The sequence below is a fragment of the Pristiophorus japonicus genome, chromosome 20, assembly GCF_044704955.1.
Source record: "Pristiophorus japonicus isolate sPriJap1 chromosome 20, sPriJap1.hap1, whole genome shotgun sequence".
In the NCBI taxonomy this organism is placed as follows: Eukaryota; Metazoa; Chordata; class Chondrichthyes; family Pristiophoridae; genus Pristiophorus; species Pristiophorus japonicus.
This window is the reverse complement of record NC_091996.1, coordinates 91,781,593-91,807,276: the sequence shown is the minus strand read 5'-3', so window position 1 is coordinate 91,807,276 and position 25,684 is coordinate 91,781,593. Positions and strand designations below refer to the sequence as shown.

The window sequence follows — 25,684 nt, the reverse complement described above, 5'->3', positions numbered from 1 at the left end:
GGATGAGAATTTTAAAATTGATGTGGGTCAGCCAATATAGGTCAGCAAGGACAGGGGGTGATGGGTGAATGGGACTCGGTGCGAGTTAGGACACGGGGCAGCGAGCACAGGGGGTGATGGGTGAGCGGGACTCAGTGCGAGTTAGGACACGGGGCAGTGAACAAAGGGGGTGATGGATGAGCGGGACTCGGTGCGAGTTAGGACACGGGGCAGCGAGCACAGGGGGTGATGGGTGAGCGGGACTCTGTGCAAGTTAGGACACGGGGCAGCAGAGCTTTAGATAAGCTCAAGTTTATGGAGAGTGCAAGGTGGAAGGCCAGCCAGGGGAGTGTTGGAAATTTGGGTCTAGAGGTAACAAAGGCACAGATGAGGGTTTCAGCAGCAGAAATTACTGTTTATTCGTTTATGGGATGTAGGACTCGCTGTCAAGGCCAGCATTTATTGCCCATCCCTAATCGCCCCTTGAGAAGATGGTGGTGAGCCGCCTTCTTGAACCACTGCAATCCGCATGGTGAAGGTGCTCCGACAGTGCTGTTAGGGAGGGAGTTTCAGAATTTTGACCCAGTGATAATGAAGGAACGGTGATATATTTCAAAGTCAGGATAATGTGTGACTTGGAGCGTAAAATTGGAGCTGATGGTGTTCCCATGCACCTGCTGCCCCAGGATGTTTATGGTAGAAATTCGGTGTTGGTAATCCCGTTGAATGTCAAGGAGAGCTGGTTAGACTCTCTCTTGCTGGAGATAGTCATTGCCTGGCACTTGTGTGGTTCAAATGTTACTTGCCACTTATCAGTCCAAGCCTGAATGTTGTCCAGGTCTTGCTGCATGCGGGAATAGGCTGTTTCATCATCTGAAGAGTTGCAATCATCAATGAACATCCCCACTTCTGACCTTAGGATGGAGGGAAGGCCATTGATGAAACAGCTGAAGATGTTTGGGCCTAGGACACTGCACTGAGGAACTCCTGCAGCAATGTCCTGGGGCTGAGATGATTGACCTCCAACAACCACAACCATCTTCCCATTGACTTCAGTTTTACTCGGGCTCCTTGATGCCACACTCGGTCAAATGCTGCCTTGATGTCGAGGGCAGTCACTCTCACCTAAACTCTGGAATTCAGCTCTTTTGTCCATGTTTGGACCAAGGTTGTAATGAGGTCTGGAGCCAAGTGGTCCTGGCAGAACCCAAACTGAGTATCGGTGAGCAGGTAATTGGTGAGTAAGTGCCACTTGATAGCACTGTCAACGACACCTTCCATCACTTTGCTGATGATTGAGAGTCGACTGATGGGGTGGTAATTGACCGGATTGGATTTGTCCTGCTTTTTGTGGACAGGACATACCTGGGCAATTTTCCACATTGTCAGGTAGATGCCAGTGTTGTAGCTGTACTGGAACAGCTTGGCTAGAGACGCGGCTAGTTCTGGAGCACAAGTCTTCAGCACGTCAGCCGGGATGTTGTCGGGGCCCAGAGCCTTTGCTGTATCCAGTGCGCTCAGCTGTTTCTTGACATCATGTGGAATAAATCGAATTGGCAGAATACTGGCTTCTGTGATAGTGGGGACTTCAGGAGGAGGCCGATATGGATCATCCACTCGGCACTTCTGGTTGAAGATGGTTGCAAACGGTTCAGCCTTGTCTTCTGCACTTGCGTGCTGGTCTCCGCCATCATTGAGGATGGAGATATTCATGGAGCCTCCTCCTCCCGTTAGTTGTTTAATGGTCTACCGCCATTCACGACTGGATGTAGCAGGACTGCAGAGCTTTGATCTGATCCGTTGGTTGTGGGATTCTCTAGCTATGACTACAGAGGCTACAGTGGATTTCTATAGCCATGGTGCCTGTGGCTGAACATCACCTGGGCAAAGCATTTATCAGCTGATCCATCTGAGCACTGTTGTGTGAATTTTTGACTTTAAACAATACTTACGCAGAATCAACATTGAATACTACTCCAATTTTCCTCTCAACTGTAAAACGTGCATCTTTGGGCAAATCCTTGATAGTTTCTGCATTGATACATCTGGGAATTCCAGGTGCATACGTGCTCCACCTGAAATAGCAAGGCAAAGGTATTCAATATAAAAAATCAACTATGCAATCGATATTTTTGGTGTAATACCACTGCTTATTAAGTTGAGTGATGTTATGCTAAAGAATGGAATACCTTTCAGTGTTTGCACTAGGTGTCAGCACCAAGCACCCAGGGCAGGACTCTCTACACTACCCTATCAAACACTCCCAGGGCAGGTACAGCACGGGGTTAGATACAGAGTAAAGCTCCCTTTACACTGTCCCAGCAAACACCCCCAGGGCAGGTACAGCATGGGGTTAGATACAGAGTAAAGCTCCCTCAACACTGTCCCATCAAACACTCCCAGGGCAGGTACACCACGGGGTTAGATACAGAGTAAAGCTCCCTCTACACTGTCCCATCAAACACTCCCAGGGCAGGTACAGCACGGGGTTAGATACAGAGTAAAGCTCCCTCTACACTGTCCCATCAAACTCTCCCAGGGCAGGTACAGCACGGGGTTAGATACAGAGTAAAGCTCCCTCTATACTGTCCCATCAAACACTCCCAGGGCAGGTACAGCACGGGGTTAGATACAGAGTAAAGCTCCCTCTACACTGTCCCAGCAAACACCCCCAGGGCAGGTACAGCATGGGGTTAGATACAGAGTAAAACTCCCTCTACACTGTCCCATCAAACACGCCCAGGGCAGGTACAGCACGGGGTTAGATACAGAGTAAAGCTCCCTCGATACTGTCCCATCAAACACTCCCAGGGCAGGTACAGGGAGTTAGATACAGAGTAAAGCTCCCTCTACACTGTCCCATCAAACACTCCCAGGGCAGGTACAGCACGGGGTTAGATACAGAGTAAAGCTCCCTCTACACTGTCCCATCAAACACTCGCAGGGCGGGTACAGCACGGGGTTAGATACAGAGTAAAGCTCCCTCTGCACTGTCCCAGCAAACACTCCCAGGGCAGGTACATGGAGTTAGATACAGAGTAAAGCTCCCTCTACACTGTCCCATCAAACACTCCCTGGGCAGGGACTGCACGGGTTAGATAACAACAACAACGTGTATTTATATAGCTTCATTAACATAGTAAAACATTGCAAGGCGCTTCACAGCAGTGTTATAAGACAAACATTTGAAACCAAGCCACGTCAGAAGAAATTATGGCAGGTGACCAAAAGCTCAGTCAAAGAGGTAGTTTTTAAGGAGCGTCTTACAGGAGGAACGACAGTAGACAGGTTTAGGGAGGGAATTACAGAGCTTGGGGCCTAGGCAACAGAAAGCACGACCACCAATGGTTGCACGATTACAATCAGGGATGCTCAAAAGGCAAAATTTGAGGAGCACAGGAGTGTGTTTGTGGGGTTAAAGGAAATCAGAGATAGGGAGGGGACGAGGGCCATGTAGGGATTTGTAAACAAGGACGAGAATTTTGAAATCGAGGGGTTGCTTAACCGGGAGCCAATGGAGGTCAGCGAGCACAGGGGATGATGGGTGAGCGGGACTCAGTGCGAGTTGGGACACGGGGCAGCGAGCACAGCGGGTGATGGGTGAGCAGGACTCAGTGCGAGTTAGGACATGTGCAGCCTCATTTACTGCCCCCCTTCACTCCTGGGACGAAAATGCCCTATTTCCAACAATTTTACAAGCCATTTCGCCAGACGCTAATTTTTCAAAAAGTTAATAGTTAACTTCAAAATGGGGCGCTATCAAACTGTGCCCCCTTTATAACATCTCTGAGGCACATCTGTGCCAATAGAGAACTGAGGTGAAACTTTACAAAGTAATTTCACATCTGACTCTTCCAACCAGTATAGAGGTGAGGGGAGAGGGGTGTTCAGCCTGAGAGCAGGTACTATTATCTATCTGGCAATCATAGGTTGACATGGAAGGTGCTACAGTATTTACATTACTCGTGACTTCACACCGGGACACCACACGGAATACGCCAATCTATTTAATCTCCATATATGAGCGTATACATCAGGCTTGTTGCGGGCTCCCTTCTCCACTGTAGCCACCCCAGCTCAATGCTGGTGACTTGACACCTGCCGTTTGATAGTCAGCCCTGAAGGGTTAGACCTGGGTCCCTGGCACCGACCAGCACCAAACTCTTTGCAGACAAGACACTTGTCCCTCACTGCCAGACTTTTTGTCTTTTTTTGCAGGCAGGAAATCCTGGTGTCCAGCCCAGTGGGACTGGTTGGTGTAGAGGTTTGGCGGCCATTGGGAGCAGAGGTTATAAGAACATAAGAACATAAGAATTAGGAACAGGAGTAGGCCATCTAGCCCCTCGAGCCTGCTCCGCCATTCAACAAGATCATGGCTGATCTGGCTGTGGACTCAGCTCCACTTACCCGCACGCTCCCCATAACCCTTAATTCCCTTATTGGTTAAAAATCTATCTATCTGTGACTTGAATACATTCAATGAGCTAGCCTCAACTGCTTCCTTGGGCAGAGAATTATACAGATTCACAACCCTCTGGGAGAAGAAATTCCTTCTCAACTCGGTTTTAAATTGGCTCCCCCGTATTTTGAGGCTGTGCCCCCTAGTTCTAGTCTCCCCGACCAGTGGAAACAACCTTTCTGCCTCTATCTTGTCTATTCCTTTCATATTTTAAATGTTTCTGTAAGATCACCCCTCATCCTTCTGAACTCCAACGAGTAAAGACCCAGTCTACTCAATCTATCATCATAAGGTATCCAAAGGTCATGCATGCGTCTCTTGACCTTTGTGACTTTAGTTCCTGCCTCTTGACCTTAATGACATCACTTCGAGGTTCAGACTCGCTGGCTGCAGATAACGTGCTGATCCTGAAGGGGGAGGGACTGCAGATCTCAACAAACTGCTCCCCAGGATCCCCATGATCAGCCTGCCCTTAGTTTGAGCCCAGGACAAGTTTACGAGAAGAGTTCATGAAAAGAGCACAAATTTACTGCACTAGCTGGGTCAACACCTGCTTCAAACCACCTGTACCAAAAACATTTGTAACCATGAGTTCAGGAGATCTTTATCCTGCCTGGGCCGGGTTTGAACCCATGGTTCGAGAAGTGAGAGGACAGTGCTTGAGCACTCTGAGACGTTCAGACCCCAGAGAGACACACACCAGCCTGTGTGGCTGTTTGCCACAAACTATAAGAAGATCCCAAGTTTGATGCCTGCTCTACATTGAGTTGCTGTTTCAAAGTGACATTAGCAGAAAAATGCCGTGATTCTCACTCGGTGTAATAAGGTTGCCTCATTCTAAACACTTATATATCACTGCAATACTCACTGATATGCTGCTTGCCTTTCACCCATTTCATTGATCCAGTGTTGTTCAAGGATGTCTGAGTTATATTCATGTCTCTTCCGTGCTGGATAAGGACAATTAAAAAATCACCAGCAAATCAAAGAAAGATGGGTTTTCTCTTGCATGGGGACTTTGCCCCTGGATAAGGCAGCTGGCCCAGCGCAAGCACCAGTTAGAAAATGGTGGCCACTTTGCCTAGCTGCCTTCGGAGCCAGCCAAGTACCTTGTCACTGGCGAAGACGGCGAGTGGAAAACGGGGCCACAGACGCCCAACACCAGCGCCCGGCGCCCAATCTGCGGAGCAACACCAGCTCCCAAAATCTGCAGACCAACACCAGCGCCCAATCTACGGACCAACACCAGCGCCCAATCTACGGACCAACACCAGTGCCCAATCCATGGAGCAACACCAGCGCCCAATCTATGGGCCAACACCATCGTCCAATCTACGGACCAACACCGGCGCCCAATCTATGGACCAAAACCATCGTCCAATCTACGGACCAACACCGGCGCCAAATCCATGAACCAACACCAGCGCCCAATCTATGGACCAACACCGACGCCCAATCTACGGACCAACACCAGTGCCCAATCTATGGACCAACACCAGTGCCCAATCTATGGACCAACACCAGCGCCCAATCTATGGACCAACACCAGCGCCCAATCTATGGACCAACACCAGCGCCCAATCCATGGACCAACACCAGCGCCCAATCTATGGACCAACACCAGCGCCCAATCTATGGACCAACACCAGCGCCCAATCCATGAACCAACACCAGCGCCCAATCTATGGACCAACACCGACGCCCAATCTATCGACCAACACTAGCGCCCAATCTATGGACCAACACCAGCACCCAATCTACGGACCAACACCAACGCCCAATCTATGGACCAGCACCAGCGCCCAATCCATGGACCAACACCAGTGAACAATCTATGGACCAACACCAGCGCCCAATCTATGGACCAACACCGGCGCCCAATCTATGGACCAACACCGGCGCCCAATCTATGGACCAACACTAGCGCCCAATCTATGGACCAACACCAGCACCCAATCTACGGACCAACACCAGCACCCAATCTACGGACCAACACCGGCGCCCAATCCATGGACCAACACCGGCACCCAATCCATGGACCAACACCGGCGCCCAATCCATGGACCAACACCAGCGCCCAATCTATGGACCAACACCAGCGCTCAATGTATGGACCAACATCAGCGCCCAATCCATGGACCAACATCAGCGCCCAATCTATGGACCAACACCAGCGCCCAATCCATGGACCAACACCAGCGCCCAATCTACAGACCAACACCAGCGCCCAATCTATGGACCAACACCAGCGCCCAATCCATGGACCAACACCAGTGAACAATCTATGGACCAACACCAGCGCCCAATCTATGGACCAACACCGGCGCCCAATCTATGGACCAACACCGGCGCCCAATCTATGGACCAACACTAGCGCCCAATCTATGGACCAACACCAGCACCCAATCTACGGACCAACACCAGCACCCAATCTACGGACCAACACCGGCGCCCAATCCATGGACCAACACCGGCACCCAATCCATGGACCAACACCGGCGCCCAATCCATGGACCAACACCAGCGCCCAATCTATGGACCAACACCAGCGCTCAATGTATGGACCAACATCAGCGCCCAATCCATGGACCAACATCAGCGCCCAATCTATGGACCAACACCAGCGCCCAATCCATGGACCAACACCAGCGCCCAATCTACAGACCAACACCAGCGCCCAATCTATGGACCAACACCAGCGCCCAATCTACGGACCAACACCGGCGCCCAATCCGTGGACCAACACCAGCGCCCAATCCATGGACCAACACCGGCGCCCAATCCACGGACTAACACCGGCGCCCAATCCATGGACCAACACCGGCGCCCAATCTATGTACTAACACCAGCGCCCAATCTATGGACCAACACATCCCAGAATGAATTTAAAACAATGAAACTTTAGTCATAAGTAGCTGATATGTGAACCAAACACATTTTCTGCTGTATGTTTGTGAATTTGTTTGAATTCCATACACGCATGAATTGAATTATTTATTTTTTGGCTTTTCATATTTACCCCTAAGGGACAAGAGCTCTGCTTTCCAAAGGAAACAGCAATGGACGACTAAAGAGGTAAGGGACACATAAAACTAAAAGATAAAGCATACAAGAATGCAAAAATTGGCATCTTATTTAATTTCCACTTTACATACCAACGCTGAAATTAATATGTGGAGTTAAGGCTTTACTGAATTCACTTCATCAGCAATTAGGAATTTGTTATTGAAAACATAAAAGCAATTTCATTTCTTCAGCAAGTTATTAAGAAGGTCAACAAATCGTTTGTTGACTTTGTTCGTCATGTTTATATTTAATATATTCCTACGTGATTGTACAATTATAGGGTTCAATTTTCCCCAGTGATTTGCGCCGTTTTTTTGCAGCAGGCTGCTTTTTTTGGCCTAAGTTAAAAAATCAATTTCCCCGATCAATTTGCACCAGCATAACTCAGTTAATATTTTTTAGGTACGTTTTTTTTTCAGCCAAAGGGGGCGTAACCTGCCACCCACGTCAATTCTGGCCATTTAGAAACATAGAAATTTACAGCGCAGAAGGGGGCCATTTCGGCCCATTGTGTCCGCGCCGGCCGGCAAAGAGCCGCACAGCTCTTGGTCAGCAGCCCTAAAGGTTACATATAAACCTGTGAACAATGACGGAAAGGCAAAGGGCACCCAGCCCAACCAATCCGCCTCACACAACTGCGACACCCCTTGTACTGAAAACATCTCCACTCCACCCCAACCGGAGCCATGTGATCTCCTGGAAGAGGCAAAAACCAGATAAAAACCCAGGCCAATTTAGGGAGAAAGAAATCTGGGAAAATTCCTCGCTGACCCATCCAGGCGATCGAAACTAGTCCAGAAGATTACCCTGGCCGTATTCTATTCCCTGCAGTACTTACCATTATATTTGCACCGTCCAACAAAAGGTCATCCAGTCTAATCCCAATTACCAGCTCTAGGTCCGTAACCCTGCCGCTTACGGCATTTTAAGTGCCCATCCAACCATCGATTAAAAGTGGTGAGGGTTTCTGCATCCACCATTCTTCCAGGCAGTGAGTTCCAGATCTCCACAACCCTCGGTGTAAAAAAGTCACTCCCCTCAAATCTCCTCTAAACTTTCCACCAACCACCTTAAAACTATGCCCCCTCGTAACAGACCCCTCCACCAATGGAAATAGACCCTTACTATCCACTATGTCCAGGCCCCTCAATATTTTGTACACCTCGATGAGGTCTCCTCTCAACCTCCTCTGGTCCAATGAGAACAAACCCAGCCTATCCAATCTGTCCTCATAACTAAAATTCTCCATTCCAGGCAGCATTCGAGTAAATCTCCTCTGCACCCTCTCTAGTGCAATCACGTCCTTCTTACAATACGGTGACCAGAACTGCATGCACTACTCCAGCTGTGGCCTAACCAAAGTATTATACAATTTAAGCATAACCTCCCTGTTCTTATATTCTATGCCTCGGCCAATAAAGGCAAGCATTCCGTATGCCTGCTTAATCACCTTATCCACCTGGCCTGCTACTTTCAGGGATCTGTGGACAAGCACTCCAAGGTCCCTTTGTTCATCTACATTACTAAGTGGCCTACCACTTAATTTGTACACCCTTTCCATATTAGCCCTCCCAAAGTGCATCACCTCAGACTTCTTTGAATTAAATTCCATTTGCCACTGCTCTGCCCACATGACCAGTAGATTGATATCCTCCTGCAGTCCATGACTTTCCTCTTCATTATCAACCACACAGCCAATTTTAGTGTCGTCTGCAAACTTCTTAATCATACTTCCTATATTGAAATCTAAATCATTGATATATACCACAAAAAGCAAGGGACCCAATACTGAGCCCTGCGGAACCCCACTGGAAACATCCTTCCAGTCACAAAAACATCCATCAATCATTACCCTTTGCTTCCTACCTCCGAGCCAATTTTGGATCCAATTTGACACTTTGCCCTGGATCCCATGGGCTTTAACCTTCATGACCAGTCTATCATGTGAGACCTTATCAAAAGCTTTGCTAAACTCCTTATATACTACATTGTACGCACTACCCTCATCGACCCACTTGGTTACCTCCTCAAAAAATTGAATCAGGTTAGTCAAACACGATCTTCCCTTAACAAATCCGTGCTGACTGTCCTTAATTAGTCCTTGCCTATACAATTGCAGATTTATCCTGTCTTTCAGGATTTTTTCCAATAATTTTCCCACCACTGAGGTTAGGCTGACAGGCCTGTAATTACTGGGCCTATTCCTTTTCCCCTTCTTAAACAAGGGCACTATATTAGCAGTCCTCCAATCCATATCTAAAGAGGACTGGAAAATGATTATCCGGGCCTGAAGACTTACCTACTTTCAAAGCTGCTAAACCCCTTAATACTTCCTCTCTCACTATATTTATTTCATCCAGAATATCACACTCCTCCTCTATAGCATTATCTGCATTACCTCTTTCCTTTGTGAAAACAGATGCAAAGTATTTGTCAAGAATCCTACCAACATCTTCCGCCTCCACACAAAGATTACCCTCATGGTCTCTAATAGGCCCTACCCTTTCTTTAGTTACCCTCTTACTCTTAATATATTTATAGAACATCCTAGGGTTTTCCTTAATTTTACTGGTCAAGAATTTCTCATGCTCTCTCTTAGCATTCCTAATATCCTTTTAATTTTGCCTCTTAACTTTCTATATTCCTCTAAAGATTCTAAAGTATTTAGCCATTGATATATGACATAAGCGTCCTTTTTTTTCTTAATCCTCCCCTGTAAGTCCCTGGCATCCAGGGGGCTCTAGAATTATTTTTCCCAGCCATTTTCTTCAAGGGCACATGTTTAGCCTGAGCTCTCTGGATTTCCTCCTTGAATGCCTCCCACTGTTCCGACACTGATTTACCCACAAGTAGCTGTTTCCAGTCCACTGTGGCCAAATCACTCCTTAACTTAGCAAAATTAGCTTTTCCCCAATTCGGAACTTTTATTCCAGGCCTATTTTTGTCCTTATCCATAACCAACTTGAATCTGACTGAATTATGGTCACTGGCACCCAAGTGCTCCCTCACTAATATCCCTTCAACCTGCCCAGCTTCATTCCCCAAAACTAAATCCAAGACCGCCCCCTCTCGTGTTGGATGTGCTACATACTGACTAAAAAGGTTCTCATGAAGTTCTCAAGAATTCCGCACCCTCTATACCCTCCACACTAAATTTGTCCCAATCAATATTTGGATAGTTGAAATCCCCTACTATTACTGCCCTATGGTTTTTAGACCACAGAAATTTGCCTACATATTTGCTCCTCTATCTCCCTCCCACTGTTTGGGAGTCTATAATACACGCCCAGCAATGTGGTCACCTTTTTTTTATTTTTCAATTCGACCCATATGGCCTCATTTGATGATCCCTGTAGCATATCATTCCTCCTCACCGCTGTAATAGTTTCTTTAATCAGTACCGCTACCCCCCACCACCCCCCCCCCCCCCACACACTTTTTACCCCGCTCTCTATCTTGTTTAAAAATCCTGTAGTCAGGAATATTGATCTGCCAAACCTGCCCCTCTTTCAGCCATGTTTCTGTTAATGGCCATAATGTCATACTCCTAAGTGTCTACCTGTGCTCTTAGCTCATCTGCCTTATTCACTATATTCATGGCATTAAAGTATATACCATTCAGCACAGGAAGGCCTCCTTGCTTACTACATACTAAGCCCTGTTTCCTCTGTCTTACAGATTCGCTTTCTAGATTGTTGCTATCTAACTTCTGCTTTACTTCCTTCCCTTTTGAATTAGTTCTCAGGATCCCATCCCCCTGCCAAGCTAGTTTAAACTCTCCCCAACAGCACACCCCATGAGGATATTGGTCCCGGCGCTGTTAAGGTGCAACCCGTCCGGTTTGTCCAGGTCCTACCTCCCCCAGAAGCAGTCCCAATGCCTCAAGAATTTAAAGCCCTCCCTCCTACACCAATTTTCCAGCCACGCGTTCAACCTTTCTATCTTTCTATTCTTATACTCATTAGCACGTGGCAATGGTAACCCGGAGATTACTACCTTTGAGGTCCTTTCATTTTCTTCCTAGCTCCCGAAATTGTTCGTGTTGGACCTCATCCCTCATTTTACCTATGTCGTTGGTCTCGATATGGAAGTTTGGCCAGCTGAGAGTTACTCTAGTTCTTCTTAGGCCAGTGTATGTGGCCTCTGCAGAAAAATTTTCTGGAGAGTTAAGGAAATCAGCACAGGTAAGGAAATCGGCGCAGGTAAGTGCAGCAGATACCCGGACAGCAGCAGCAGGAGAGGTAAGAGAGGGGGAGGTGGGGGGGAAGCCTTTCGGGTATAGTTAGGTGTGGGGACTGGGAGGGAGGCCATTCAGCCTGGGATAGGGGCGGGGAAGCGGATTGGGAGGTTACTCGGCCAGGGCTAAGGGCGGGGCAGTGGGACCGGCAAGGCACTTGGGGCTAGGGGCGGGGGAGTGGACTGGGAGGCCCTTCAGCCAGGGATAGGGGGGGGATCGGCACCGGCATCGGGAGGGAGGGGGGGACTTTAATAATTGGAGGTAAGTTGCTGTAATGTATTTTAATGTGTTTTTAAGTTGCTGCAATGTGTTTTAATGTGTTTTTAAGTTGCTGCAATATATTTTAATGTGTTGCGAGCTGGCTGTACGTTCCACTTTCCGGCATCAGCCCGCATTGTGTCACTGGTTACCGTGGCAACCCGATCTTTTTGGCGCAGATCAAGGCTCTACCCCCAAAACTAAAGGACAGGTTAGGCGGCGCCAAAATGAAGAAATCAAACAGGGAAACTTGGAACATCTTTTTTTGGCGTATTTGGGCCCCCAAAAAAGGGCATAACTCTTCAGGTATGCCAAAAACAAGCTTTGTGGAAAATTGAGTCCCTAGAATTTTACAGCTAAAAAAAGCCGTTCAGCCCATCAAGCCTGTGCCAGCTCTCTGAACGTGCTAGTCACTGAATCCCATTTCCCTGCCCTTTCCCCATGTCCCAATATTTATCCACTTCCCTTTTAAAAGCTGTGTTGAATTCTGATTCCACCACTGTTTCTGGTAGGGAATTCCATGTCCCAACAAACCTCTGAGATTATAATAAAGGCTGGTGGTTTCTGTTTAATTGAGAATAAATACCTTGCTGCTTTAGTCTGAACAAATTCTGGTCCACATGTCATATCAACCTGCTGGGACAGAGTGCACAGTGTGGTACGAGGCCACATTTAAACCCACCATTGATTGATATTATTGCAACTAGGGACGTGGTTAAATCTGGAGTCACAGAGCTCTTCACGGGCAGATGTCAATAATGGTACAGCTTCCAGTTAGTAAGAGAAAAAAATTGGTTGTGAAACCGCTGTGATGGAAAACCCAAAATTGTAGCACCTTCCCTAAATGTCTCTGTATATAAATTGCTTCAATGTACCTGTTCCTTCCATGACCTCGAGCGAGTCATCATCAATGAGCCAGGTATAGCACGGGAAATTGAAGACTTGGTTGTTTGATGCTTCCACAGTGACATGTTGAGGATACCAGCTGTCTTCAGGCATAAGCAAGTGTTTATCTTTGTACAACTTCACCAGCAAGATCTCCCCAAGATCATTTTCGCTTTTAATCTTAATCGACTTGGACTGTGAAGAAAACAAGTGACAATGAGCTACGGCTTTTGGATTTGGTTTTACAACACTGATACATGGGGCGATTCCAAACTCCTCTTCCTCACCACAGGCAGAGACCCTCAGTCTTCTCTCTCTCACCTCAGGGACCCTCATTCTCCTCTCCCTCACCACAGAGACCCTCAGTCTCCTCACCCTCACCACAGGGACCCTCAGTCTCCTCACCCTCACCACAGGAACCCTCAGTCTCCTCACCCTCACCACAGGCAGAGACCCTCAGTTTCCTCACCCTCACCACAGGGACCCTCAGTCTCCTCACCCTCGTCACAGTGACCCTCAGTCCCCTCTCACTCACCACAGTGACCCTCAGTCCCCTCTCCCTCACCACTGGGACCCTCAGTCCCCTCTCTCTCACCACAGGGAACCTCAGTCTCTTCACCCTCACCACAGGCAGAGACCCTCAGTCGCCTCACACTCACCACAGGAACCCACAGTCTCCTCACCCTCGTCACAGTGACCCTCAGTCCCCTCTCCCTCACCACAGGGACCCACAGTCTCCTCAACTTCACCGCAGGGACGCTCAATCTCCTCTCCCTCACCACTGGGACCCTCAGTCTCCTCACCCTCACCACAGGAACCCTCAGTCTCCTCACCCTCGTCACAGTGACCCTCAGTCCCCTCTCACTCACCACAGGGACCCTCAGTCCCCTCTCCCTCACCACAGAGACCCTCAGTCTCCTCACCCTCACCACAGGGACCCTCAGTCTCCTCACCCTCATCACAGTTACCCTCAGTCCCCTCTCCCTCACCACAGAGGCCCTCAGTCTCCTCTGCCTCACCACAGGGGCCCTCAGTCTCCTCACTCTCACCACAGGGACCCTCAGTCTCCTCTCCCTCACCACAGGGACCCTCAGTCTCCTCTCCCGCACCACAGGGACTCTCAGTCCCCTCTCCCTTCCCACAAGGACCCTCAGTCTCCTCTCCCTCACCACAGGGACCCTCAGTCTCCTCACCATCACCACAGGCAGAGACCTCAGTCTCCTCACCTTCACCACAGGGACACTCAGTCTCCTCACCCTCGTCACAGTGAGCCTCAGTCTCCTCACCCTCACCACAGGGACTCTCAGTCTCCTCACCCTCGTCACAGTGAGCCTCAGTCTCCTCTCCCTCACCACAGGGACTCTCAGTCTCCTCACCCTCGTCACAGTGAGCCTCAGTTTCCTCTCCCTCACCACAGGGACCATCAGTAACCTCACCCTCACCACAGGGACGCGCAATCTCCTCTCCCTCACCACTGGGACCCTCAGTCCCCTCTCCCTCACCACAGGCAGAGGCCCTCAGTCTCCTCTGCCTCACCACAGGGGCCCTCAGTCTCCTCACTCTCACAACAGGGACCCTCAGTCTCCTCTCCCACACCACAGGGACTCTCAGTCTCCTCTCCCGCACCACAGGGACCCTCAGTCCCCTCTCCCTCACCACAGAGGCCCTCAGTCTCCTCTGCCTCACCACAGGGGCCCTCAGTCTCCTCACTCTCACCACAGGGACCCTCAGTCTCCTCACCATCACCACAGGCAGAAACCCTCAGTCTCCTCACCCTCACCACAGGGACACTCAGTCTCCTCACCCTCGTCACAGTGAGCCTCAGTCTCCTCACCCTCACCACAGGGACCCTCAGTCTCCTCACCCTCGTCACAGTGCCCCTCAGTCCCCTCTCCCTCACCACAGGGACCCTCAGTCCCCTCTCCCTCACCACAGGGACCCTCAGTCTATTCACCCTCACCACAGGGACCCTCAGTCTCCTCACCCTCACCACAGGGACGCTCAATCTCCTCTCCCTCACCACAGGGACCCTCAGTCCCCTCTCCCTCCCCACAAGGACCTCAATCCTCTCTCCCTCACCACAAGGACCCTCAGTCTCCTCTGCCTCACCACATGGACCCTCAGTCACTCTGCCTCACCGCAGGGACCCTCAGTCTCCTCACCCTCACCACAGGGACCCTCAGTCCCCTCACCCTCACCACAGGGACTCTCAGTCTCCTCACCCTCATCACATGCAAAGACCCTCAGTCTCCTCTGCCTCGCGACAGGGACGCTCAGTCTCCTCACACTCACCACGGGGATTCTCAATCTCCTCACGCTCACCACAGGGACCTTCAGTCTCCTCTCCCTCACCACAGGGACCCTCAATCTCCTCTCCCTTACCACAGGGACCCTCAGTGCCCTCTCCCTCACCACAGGGACGCTCAGTCCCCTCTCCTCACGACAGGGATGGTCAGTCTCCTCACCCTCACCACAGGGACCCTCGGTCTCCTTACCTTCACCACAGGGACCCTCAATCCCGTCTCCCTCACCACAGGGACCCTCAGTCCCCTCTCTGTCACCACAGGGACCCTCAGTCTCCTCACCCTCACCACAGGCAGAGACCCTCAGTCTCCTCACCTTCACCACAGGAACCCTCAGTCTCCTCTCCCTCACCACAGGGACCCTCATTAGCCTCTCTTTGAGCCAGCCTATCAGAATGGTGATAATTAAGCGCACCTTCGGGCTGGAGTGAGCACTTTGCAGCGGGCTCGAGTCCCGCTACCCACACGTGTAAATAACTTTTCCTGCATCGACACGGGGAAGCTTAAACAGTGATTATTCCCACATTTCAGTAGACTTGGATCCTTTGCAAAATTTTCACTTGTTGGATTGTTGAGCCAGCTGCTGATTATCATAAATAATAATCAATATAATAAACAGTAAGCTCCTTATTTAAATCATTGAATTGCATAATGTAAACAATATCAATAAATAAACTTAGAAATCCATTGGAGTTTCAGACCCAACAATAACTCCTTGCGTTCCCCTTTATTAAAAAGTCGCAGCTCTGCTCTCCGGTTAAGGAAGGTATACTGACGCTCCCAGGCATAAAATGGGTTAAGCTCCAGACCCGAAACTTATCGGACCTGTCCAGCGACCCCACCAATGACACATAAATCTTATCAACCGTCCCGGCTTTGAAGAATTCCCCAGTGGTGAGTGTGACCTCGTAGATTACAGACATTCTGGTCCTGAGCTGCAGACAGCGCCTGTGGATGGGTGTATGCAGGCTTAATACTGAAACAGGGGGCGGGGAGGTGGGAACATTTGGTATATCTCAATAGGACGTCTGCAGTGTCAACACCAAGCTAGTCTTGCCAAAAACAGAGAGCTGTGGCCGTTGTGTTTGTGGATTAAGTTTTGTTAAGATTGAAATCAGGCCTTAAAGGTTTATAAAGCTTACAGTACATACAATAGTACTTTTTAGGGATTTTTTCTCCCTTTTCTCTCTAACCTAGGATAGTGTTTTAAACTAGGTGGGGGAAATTATAATGTCCTGTATTAAATTTATAGCTTAACTAGCTAAACTAATTAATATAACTATAAATAATAATTGAATAAACACTTTAACATTAAATAAATGAAATAAGGCTGGACTAAGATATGGCAGGGCAGGGTGTGAGTCGGGGGTGCAGTATGTGGGAGTTTGTGGACAGCAAGACTGTCCCCAGCAAACACGTCTCCATCTCGAACCTCCCAGCTCAGAGTCATTGAGCTGCAGTGAGAGTTAGAGACACTCTGACACATGAGGGAGAGGGAGGAATTTCTGAGAGTTTTATCCAGAATACAGTCACACCCCAGAGGAAAGCACAGGTTGAGGAAGGGAGGGTGTGACTGTTAGGGAGCCGGTTAGCGGGGATTTAGGAGAGGTTGAGAAGGAGGTCCCACAGGCACTGGTCCTGTGCAACAGGTATGATGTACTCCCTCCCTGTGAGGATAAGGAGAAAGACTGCAGAGAGGGCAGTCACAATGCAGACCAAGACACCGTGGCTCATAAGCCTGGGGCGGGGAGAGCAGAATAGAAATGTGGCAGTGATAGGGGACTCTAAAATTGGGGGATAGATCGCATTCTCTGTAGCCAAGAACGAGAATCCCAAAGGGTGTGTTGTCTACCCGGTGCCAGGGTAAAGGATATCTTATGGCAGCTGGAGAGGAACTTGGAAAGGCAGGGGGGAAATCCATTTGTCATGGGCCATGTTGGAACAAACAGCATGGGAAGGAACAGGGAGGAGGTCCTGCTGAAAGAGTATCAGGAGTTAGGCTCTAAATGTAAAAACAGTGCCTCGAAGGTGTAATCTCTGGATTATTTCCTGAGCCATGTGCAAATTGGCAGAGAAGCAAACTGATCAGGAGAATTAACACGTGGCTAAAGGGTTGGTGTAGGAAAGATGGGTTCCTTTTCATGGGACACTGACACCTGTTCTGGGACAGGAAGGAGCTGTACCGATGGGACGGGCTCCACCTGAACACGGGATGGGACCCGTGTCCTAGCGGAAAGGGTATAGGGAGATGGCAAAGGCTTTAAATTAGTATGATGGGGGAGGGGGGAGGTATCTACACGAAACGCAACCAGCCTAAATATAAACAAAATAGGAAAAGAGTGCATAGGGAAAAAATAAAGTAAAGGAGGACATTGATGGCCTGGGAATAAATAGAGTTATAGAACAGGAGTCTAAAAAGATGGTTAAACATAAGCGAGAGGAAATCCTGTAAAATTGTCTGTACAGCACTGCACAAAGTGTCAGTAATAATACAGGGGAGCTGGAGGCAATCATGCATTGGGATTACTGAGACATGGCTACAAAAAGTTCAGGACTGGGAACTAAACATTGCAGGCTGTAATATATTCAGAAAAGATAGCAAGGGAAAAGGGGGAGGTGGAGAAGCTGTACTTATTAGGGATAACATAATGGCAGTAATAATAATAATAACTTTTATTTTTATAGCACCTTTATCATAGTAAAACGTCCCAAGGCGCTTCACAACAATTTTACAACACGTTAGATATTGATCATTGAGGGAGAGAAAAAGCGGGAGAAGGAAGTGTAAAAGGAGTTTAAACGCTCGGCAGCCAAAATGCTCACGCAGATAGACAGGCGACAAAACCTTTTTTAAAAATTGAAATTACATTGTAAATAATACAATAAGGAGTATACAATAGTAAAATCAGTATAATAAAGATTAATTATCTTTAACCCTCAGTCCCCTCTCCCTCACCACAGAGACCCTCAGTCCCCTCTCCCTCACCACAGGGACCCTCAGTCTCCTCACCCTCACCACAGGGACCCTCAGTCTCCTCACCCTCACCACAGGGACCCTCAGTCTCCTCATCATACCCCTCTGCCTCACCACAGGGACCCTCAGTCTCCTCACCCTCACCACAGGGACCCTCAGTCTCCTCACCCTCACCACAGGGACCATCAGTCTCCTCATCCTCACCACAGGGACCCTCAGTCTCCTCATCCTCACCACAGGGACACTCAGTCTCCTCATCAGTCCCCTCTGCCTCACCACAGGGACCCTCAGTCTCCTCACCCTCACCACAGGGACCCTCAGTCTCCTCATCAGTCCCCTCTGCCTCACCACAGGGACCCTCAGTCTCTTCACCCTCACCATAGGGGCCCTCAGTCTCCTCACCCTCACCACAGGGACCCTCAGTCTCCTCACCCTCACCACAGGGACACTCAGTCTCCTCACCCTCACCACAGGGACGCTCAATCTCCTCTCCCTCACCACAGGAACCCTCAGTCTCCTCACCCTCATCACAGTGACCCTCAGTCCCCTCTCCCTCACCACGGGGACCCTCAGACCCCTCTCCCTCACCACAGAAACCCTCAGTCTCCTCTCCCTCACCACAGGGACCCTCAGTCCCCTCTCCCTCACCACAGAGGCCCTCAGTCTCCTCTGCATCACCACAGGGACCCTCAGTCTCCTCACTCTCACCACAGGGACCCTCAGTCTCCTCTCCCTCACCACAGGGGCCCTCAGTCTCCTCTCCTGCACCACAGGGACCCTCAGGCCCCTCTCCCTCCCCACAAGGACCCTCAGTCTCCTCACACTCACCACAGGGACCCTCAGTCTCCTCTCCTGCACCACAGGGACCCTCAGTCCCCTCTCCCTTCCCACAAGGACCCTCAGTCTCCTCTCCCTCACCACAGGGATCCTCAGTCTCCTCACCATCACCACAGGCAGAGACCCTCAGTCTCCTCACCCTCACCACAGGGACACTCAGTCTCCTCACCCTCGTCACAGTGAGCCTCAGTCTCCTCTCCCTCACCACAGGTACCATCAGTAACCTCACCCTCACCACAGGGACGCGCAATCTCCTCTCCCTCACCACTGGGACCCTCAGTCCCCTCTCCCTCACCACCGGGACGCTCAGTCTCCTCTACCGCACCACAGGGAACCTCAGTCACCTCTCCCTCCCCACAAGGACCCTCAAACCCCTCTCCCTCACCACAAGGACTCTCAGTCTCCTCTCCCTCACCACAGGGACCCTCAGTCTCCTCACCCTCACCACAGGGACCCTCAGTCCCCTCTCCCTCACCACAGAGACCCTCAGTCTCCTCACCCTCACCACAGAGACCCTCAGTCTCCTCACCCTCATCACAGTGACCCTCAGTCCCCTCTCCCTCACCACAGAGACCCTCAGTCTCCTCTGCCTCACCACTGGGACCCTCAGTCTCCTCACTCTCACCACAGGGACGCTCAATCTCCTCTTCCTCAGCACTGGGACCCTCAGTCTCCTCACCCTCACCACAGAGACCCTCAGTCTCCTCACCCTCATCACAGTGACCCTCAGTCCCCTCTCCCTCACCACAGAGACCCTCAGTCTCCTCTGCCTCACCACAGAGACCCTCAGTCTCCTCACCCTCACCACAGGGACGCTCAATCTCCTCTTCCTCAGCACTGGGACTCTCAGTCTCCTCACCCTCACCACAGGGACCCTCAGTCTCTTCACCCTCATCACAGTGACCCTCAGTCCCCTCTCCCTCACCACAGGGACCCTCAGTCCCCTCTCCCTCACCACAGGGACCCTCAGTCTATTCACCCTCACCACATTGACCCTCAGTCCCCTCTCCCTCACCACAGGGACCCTCAGTCCCCTCTCTCTCACCACAGAGACCCTCAGTCTCCTCTGCCTCACCACTGGGACCCTCAGTCTCCTCACTCTCACCAAAGGGATCCTCAGTCTCCTCTCCTTCACCACAGGGACCCTCAGTCTCCTCTCCCACACCACAGGGACCCTCAGTCCCCTCTCCCCCCCCACAAGGACCCTCAATCCTCTCTCCCTCACCACAAGGACCCTCAGTCTCCTCTGCCTCACCACATGGACCCTCAGTCACTCTGCCTCACCGCAGGGACCCTCAGTCTCCTCACCCTCACCACAGGGACCCTCAGTCTCCTCACCCTCACCACAGGGACTCTCAGTCTCCTCACCCTCATCACATGCAGAGACCCTCAGTCTCCTCTGCCTCGCGACAGGGACGCTCAGTCTCCTCACACTCACCACAGGGACCTTCAGTCTCCTCTCCCTCACCACAGGGACCCTCAATCTCCTCTCCCTCACCACAGGGACCCTCAATGCCCTCTCCCTCACCACAGGGACGCTCAGTCCCCTCTCCCTCACCACAGGGATGGTCAGTCTCCTCACCCTCACCACAGGGACCCTCGGTCTCCTTACCTTCACCACAGGGACCCTCAATCCCCTCTCCCTCACCACAGGGACCCTCAGTCCCCTCTCTGTCACCACAGGGACCCTCAGTCTCCTCACCCTCACCACAGGCAGAGACCCTCAGTCTCCTCTCCCTCACCACAGGGACCCTCATTAGCCTCTCTTTGAGCCAGCCTATCAGGATGGTGATAATTAAGCGCACCTTCGGGCTGGAGTGAGCACTTCGCAGCGGGCTCGAGTCCCGCTACCCACACGCGTAAATAACTTTTCCTGCATCGACACGGGGAAGCTTAAACAGTGATTATTTCCACATTGCAGTAGACTTGGATCCTTTGCAAAATTTTCACTTGTTGGATTGTTGAGCCAGCTGCTGATTATCATAAATAATAATCAATATAACAAACAGTAAGCTCCTTATTTAAATCATTGAATTGCATAATGTAAACAAAATCAATAAATAAACTTAGAAATCCATTGGAGTTTCAGACCCAACAATAACTCCTTGCGTTCCCCTTTATTAAGGAAGGTATACTTACGCTCCCAGGCATAAAATGGGTTAAGCTCCAGACCCGAAACTTATCGGACCTGTCCAGCGACCCCACCAATGACACATAAATCTTATCAACCGTCCCGGCTTTGAAGAATTCCCCAGTGGTGAGTGTGACCTCGTAGATTACAGACATTCTGGTCCTGAGCTGCAGACAGCGCCTGTGGATGGGTGTATGCAGGCTTAATACTGAAACAGGGGGCGGGGAGGTGGGAACATTTGGTATATCTCAATAGGACGTCTGCAGTGTCAACACCAAGCTAGTCTTGCCAAAAACAGAGAGCTGTGGCCGTTGTGTTTGTGGATTAAGTTTTGTTAAGATTGAAATCAGGCCTTAAAGGTTTATAAAGCTTACAGTACATACAATAGTACTTTTTAGGGATTTTTTCTCCCTTTTCTCTCTAACCTAGGATAGTGTTTTAAACTAGGTGGGGGAAATTATAATGTCCTGTATTAAATTTATAGCTTAACTAGCTAAACTAATTAATATAACTATAAATAATAATTGAATAAACACTTTAACATTAAATAAATGAAATAAGGCTGGACTAAGATATGGCAGGGCAGGGTGTGAGTCGGGGGTGCAGTATGTGGGAGTTTGTGGACAGCAAGACTGTCCCCAGCAAACACGTCTCCATCTCGAACCTCCCAGCTCAGAGTCATTGAGCTGCAGTGAGAGTTAGAGACACTCTGACACATGAGGGAGAGGGAGGAATTTCTGAGAGTTTTATCCAGAATACAGTCACACCCCAGAGGAAAGCACAGGTTGAGGAAGGGAGGGTGTGACTGTTAGGGAGCCGGTTAGCGGGGATTTAGGAGAGGTTGAGAAGGAGGTCCCACAGGCACTGGTCCTGTGCAACAGGTATGATGTACTCCCTCCCTGTGAGGATAAGTAGAAAGACTGCAGAGAGGGCAGTCACAATGCAGACCAAGACACCATGGCTCATAAGCCTGGGGCGGGGAGAGCAGAATAGAAATGTGGCAGTGATAGGGGACTCTAAAATTGGGGGATAGATCGCATTCTCTGTAGCCAAGAACGAGAATCCCAAAGGGTGTGTTGTCTACCCGGTGCCAGGGTAAAGGATATCTTATGGCAGCTGGAGAGGAACTTGGAAAGGCAGGGGGGAAATCCATTTGTCATGGGCCATGTTGGAACAAACAGCATGGGAAGGAACAGGGAGGAGGTCCTGCTGAAAGAGTATCAGGAATTAGGCTCTAAATGTAAAAACAGTGCCTCGAAGGTGTAATCTCTGGATTATTTCCTGAGCCATGTGCAAATTGGCATAGAAGCAAACTGATCAGGAGAATTAACACGTGGCTAAAGGGTTGGTGTAGGAAAGATGGGTTCCTTTTCATGGGACACTGACACCTGTTCTGGGACAGGAAGGAGCTGTACCGATGGGACGGGCTCCACCTGAACACGGGATGGGACCCGTGTCCTAGCGGAAAGGTTATAGGGAGATGGCAAAGGCTTTAAATTAGTATGATGGGGAGGGGGGAGGTATCTACACGAAACGCAACCAACCTAAATATAAACAAAATAGGAAAAGAGTGCATAGGGAAAAAATAAAGTAAAGGAGGACATTGATGGCCTGGGAATAAATAGAGTTATAGAACAGGAGTCTAAAAAGATGGTTAAACATAAGCGAGAGGAAATCCTGTAAAACTGTCTGTACAGCAATGCACAAAGTGTCAGTAATAATACAGGGGAGCTGGAGGCAGTCATGCATTGGGATTACTGAGACATGGCTACAAAAAGTTCAGGACTGGGAACTAAACATTGCAGGCTGTAATATATTCAGAAAAGATAGCAAGGGAAAAGGGGGAGGTGGAGAAGCTGTACTTATTAGGGATAACATAATGGCAGTAATAATAATAATAACTTTTATTTTTATAGCACCTTTATCATAGTAAAACGTCCCAAGGCGCTTCACAACAATTTTACAACACGTTAGATATTGATCATTGAGGGAGAGAAAAAGCGGGAGAAGGAAGTGTAAAAGGAGTTTAAACGCTCGGCAGCCAAAATGCTCACGCAGATAGACAGGCGACAAAACCTTTTTTAAAAATTGAAATTACATTGTAAATAATACAATAAGGAGTATACAATAGTAAAATCAGTATAATAAAGATTAATTATCTTTAACCCTCAGTCCCCTCTCCCTCACCACAGAGACCCTCAGTCCTCTCTCCCTCACCACAGGGACCCTCAGTCTCCTCACCCTCACCCTCACCACAGGGACCCTCAGTCTCCTCACCCTCACCACAGGGACCCTCAGTCTCCTCACCCTCACCACAGGGACCCTCAGTCTCCTCATCCTCACCACAGGGACCCTCAGTCTCCTCACCCTCACCACAGGGACCCTCAGTCTCCTCACCCTCACCACAGGGACCCTCAGTCTCCTCATCCTCACCACAGGGACCCTCAGTCTCCTCACCCTCACCACAGGGACGCTCAATCTCCTCACCCTCACCACAGGGACCCTCAGTCTCCTCACCCTCACCACAGGGACTCTTAGTCTCCTCACCCTCACCACAGGGACCCTCAGTCTCCTCATCAGTCCCCTCTGCCTCACCACAGGGACCCTCAGTCTTCTCACCCTCACCATAGGGGCCCTCAGTCTCCTCACCCTCACCACAGGGACCCTCAGTCTCCTCACCCTCACCACAGGGACACTCAGTCTCCCCTGCCTCACCACAGGGACACTCAGTCTCCTCTCCCTCACCACAGGGACCCTCAGTCTCATCACTCTCACCATAGGGACCCTCAGTCTCCTCTCCCTCATCACAGGGACCCGCAATCCCCTCTCCCTCACCACAGGGACCATCAGTCTCCTCACCCTCACCACAGGCAGAGACCCTTAGTCTCCTCACCCTCACCACAGGGACCCTCAGACTCCTCCGCCTCACCACAGGGACCCTCAGTCTCCTCTCCCTCACCACAGGGGCCCTTAGTCTCCTCACCCTCGCCACAGGGATGCTCAGTCTCCTCACCCTCACCACAGGGACCCTCAATCTCCTCTCCTTCATCACAGGGTCCCTCAGTCCCCTCTCCCTCACCACAGGGACACTCAGTCTCCTCACCCTCACCACAGGCAGAGACCCTCAGTCTCCTCACCCTCACCACAGGGACCCTCAGTCTCCTCACCCTCGTCACAGTGAGCCTCAGTCTCCTCTCCCTCACCACAGGGACCCTCAGTCTCCTCACCCTCACCACAGGGACGCACAATCTCCTCTCCCTCACCACTGGGACCCTCAGTCCCCTCTCCCTCACCACAGGGAACTTCAGTCTCTTCACCCTCACCACAGGCAGAGACCCTCACTCTCCTCACATTCACCACAGGGACCCTCAGTCACCTCACCCTCGTCACAGTGACCCTCAGTCCCCTCTCCCTCACCCCAGGGACCCTCAGTCTCCTCACCCTCACCACAGGGATGCTCAATCTCCTCTCCCTCGGCACTGGGACCCTCAGTCTCCTCACCCTCACCACAGGGACCCTCAGTCTCCTCACCCTCGTCACAGTGACCCTCAGTCCCCTCTCCCTCACCACAGGGACCCTCAGTCCCCTCTTCCCTCACCACAGAGACCCTCAGTCTCCTCACCCTCACCACAGGGACCCTCAGTCTCCTTACCCTCGTCACAGTGACCCTCAGTCCCCTCTCCCTCACCACAGGGACCCTCAGACCCCTCTCTCTCACCACAGAGACCCTCAGTCTCCTCTGCCTCACCACAGGGACCCTCAGTCTCCTCACTCTCACCACAGGGACCCTCAGTCTCCTCTCCCTCACCACAGGGACCCTCAGTCTCCTCTCCCGCACCACAGGGACCCTCAGTCCCCTCTCCCTCCCCACAAGGACCCTCAATCTCCTCTCCCTCACCGCAGGGACCCTCAGTCCCCTCTCCCTCACCACAGTGACCCTCAGTCTCCGCACCATCACCTGAGGGACCCTCAGTCTATTCACCCTCACCACAGGGACCCTCAGTCTTCTCTGCCTCACCACATGGACCCTCAGTCACTCTGCCTCACCACAGGGCCCCTCAGTCTCCTCACCCTCACCACAGGCAGAGACCCTCAGTCTCCTCACCCTCATCACAGGGACCCTCAGTCTCCTCACCCTCGTCATAGTAACTCTCAGTCCCCTCTCCCTCACCACAGGGACCCTCGATCTCCTCACCCTCACCACAGGGACACTCAATCTTCTCTCCTTCACCACTGGGACCCTCAGTCTTCTCTGACTCGCCACATCGAACCTCAGTCTCCTCACCCTCGTCCATTAGGGGTGCATGCAATAAAGGTGCAGCAGTTATCATGGGTGACTTTAATATGCATATAGATTGGGCTAACCAAACTGGAAGCATTTCGGTGGAGGAGCATTTCCTGGATTGCATAAGGGATGGTTTTCTGGACCAATATGTCGATGAACCAACTAGGGGGGAGTCCATCGTAGACTGGGTGTTGTGTAATGAGAGAGGATTAATTAGCAATCTAGTTGTGCGAGGCCCCTTGGGGAAGAGTGACCATAACATGGTGGAAT

General features: G+C 50.5%; 1 protein-coding gene and 1 long non-coding RNA gene across 4 annotated transcripts in view; one reads left to right on the top strand and one right to left on the bottom strand.

Annotated features, from left to right (window-relative positions):
• LOC139232680 (polyunsaturated fatty acid lipoxygenase ALOX15B-like) overlaps positions 1-16,143 on the bottom strand; it is a 50,830-nt gene extending 34,687 nt beyond the window's left edge. The window contains exons 1-4 of the mRNA XM_070863149.1: positions 15,964-16,143; positions 12,875-13,079; positions 5,307-5,388; positions 1,932-2,054 (exon numbers count right to left, since the gene is read on the bottom strand). Of these exons, the coding sequence (XP_070719250.1) occupies positions 1,932-2,054; positions 5,307-5,388; positions 12,875-13,079; positions 15,964-16,110 (557 nt within the window). The 5' untranslated portion in view covers positions 16,111-16,143. The remainder of the gene's footprint in view (positions 1-1,931; positions 2,055-5,306; positions 5,389-12,874; positions 13,080-15,963) is intronic.
• The window catches only part of LOC139232681 (uncharacterized), a 106,932-nt gene that overhangs the window by 44,484 nt on the left and 36,764 nt on the right, over positions 1-25,684 (top strand). For all 3 annotated transcript variants that reach the window (XR_011588069.1, XR_011588070.1, XR_011588071.1), the window contains 2 exons: positions 7,465-7,513; positions 11,529-11,688. This is a non-coding gene — a long non-coding RNA (uncharacterized lncRNA). The remainder of the gene's footprint in view (positions 1-7,464; positions 7,514-11,528; positions 11,689-25,684) is intronic.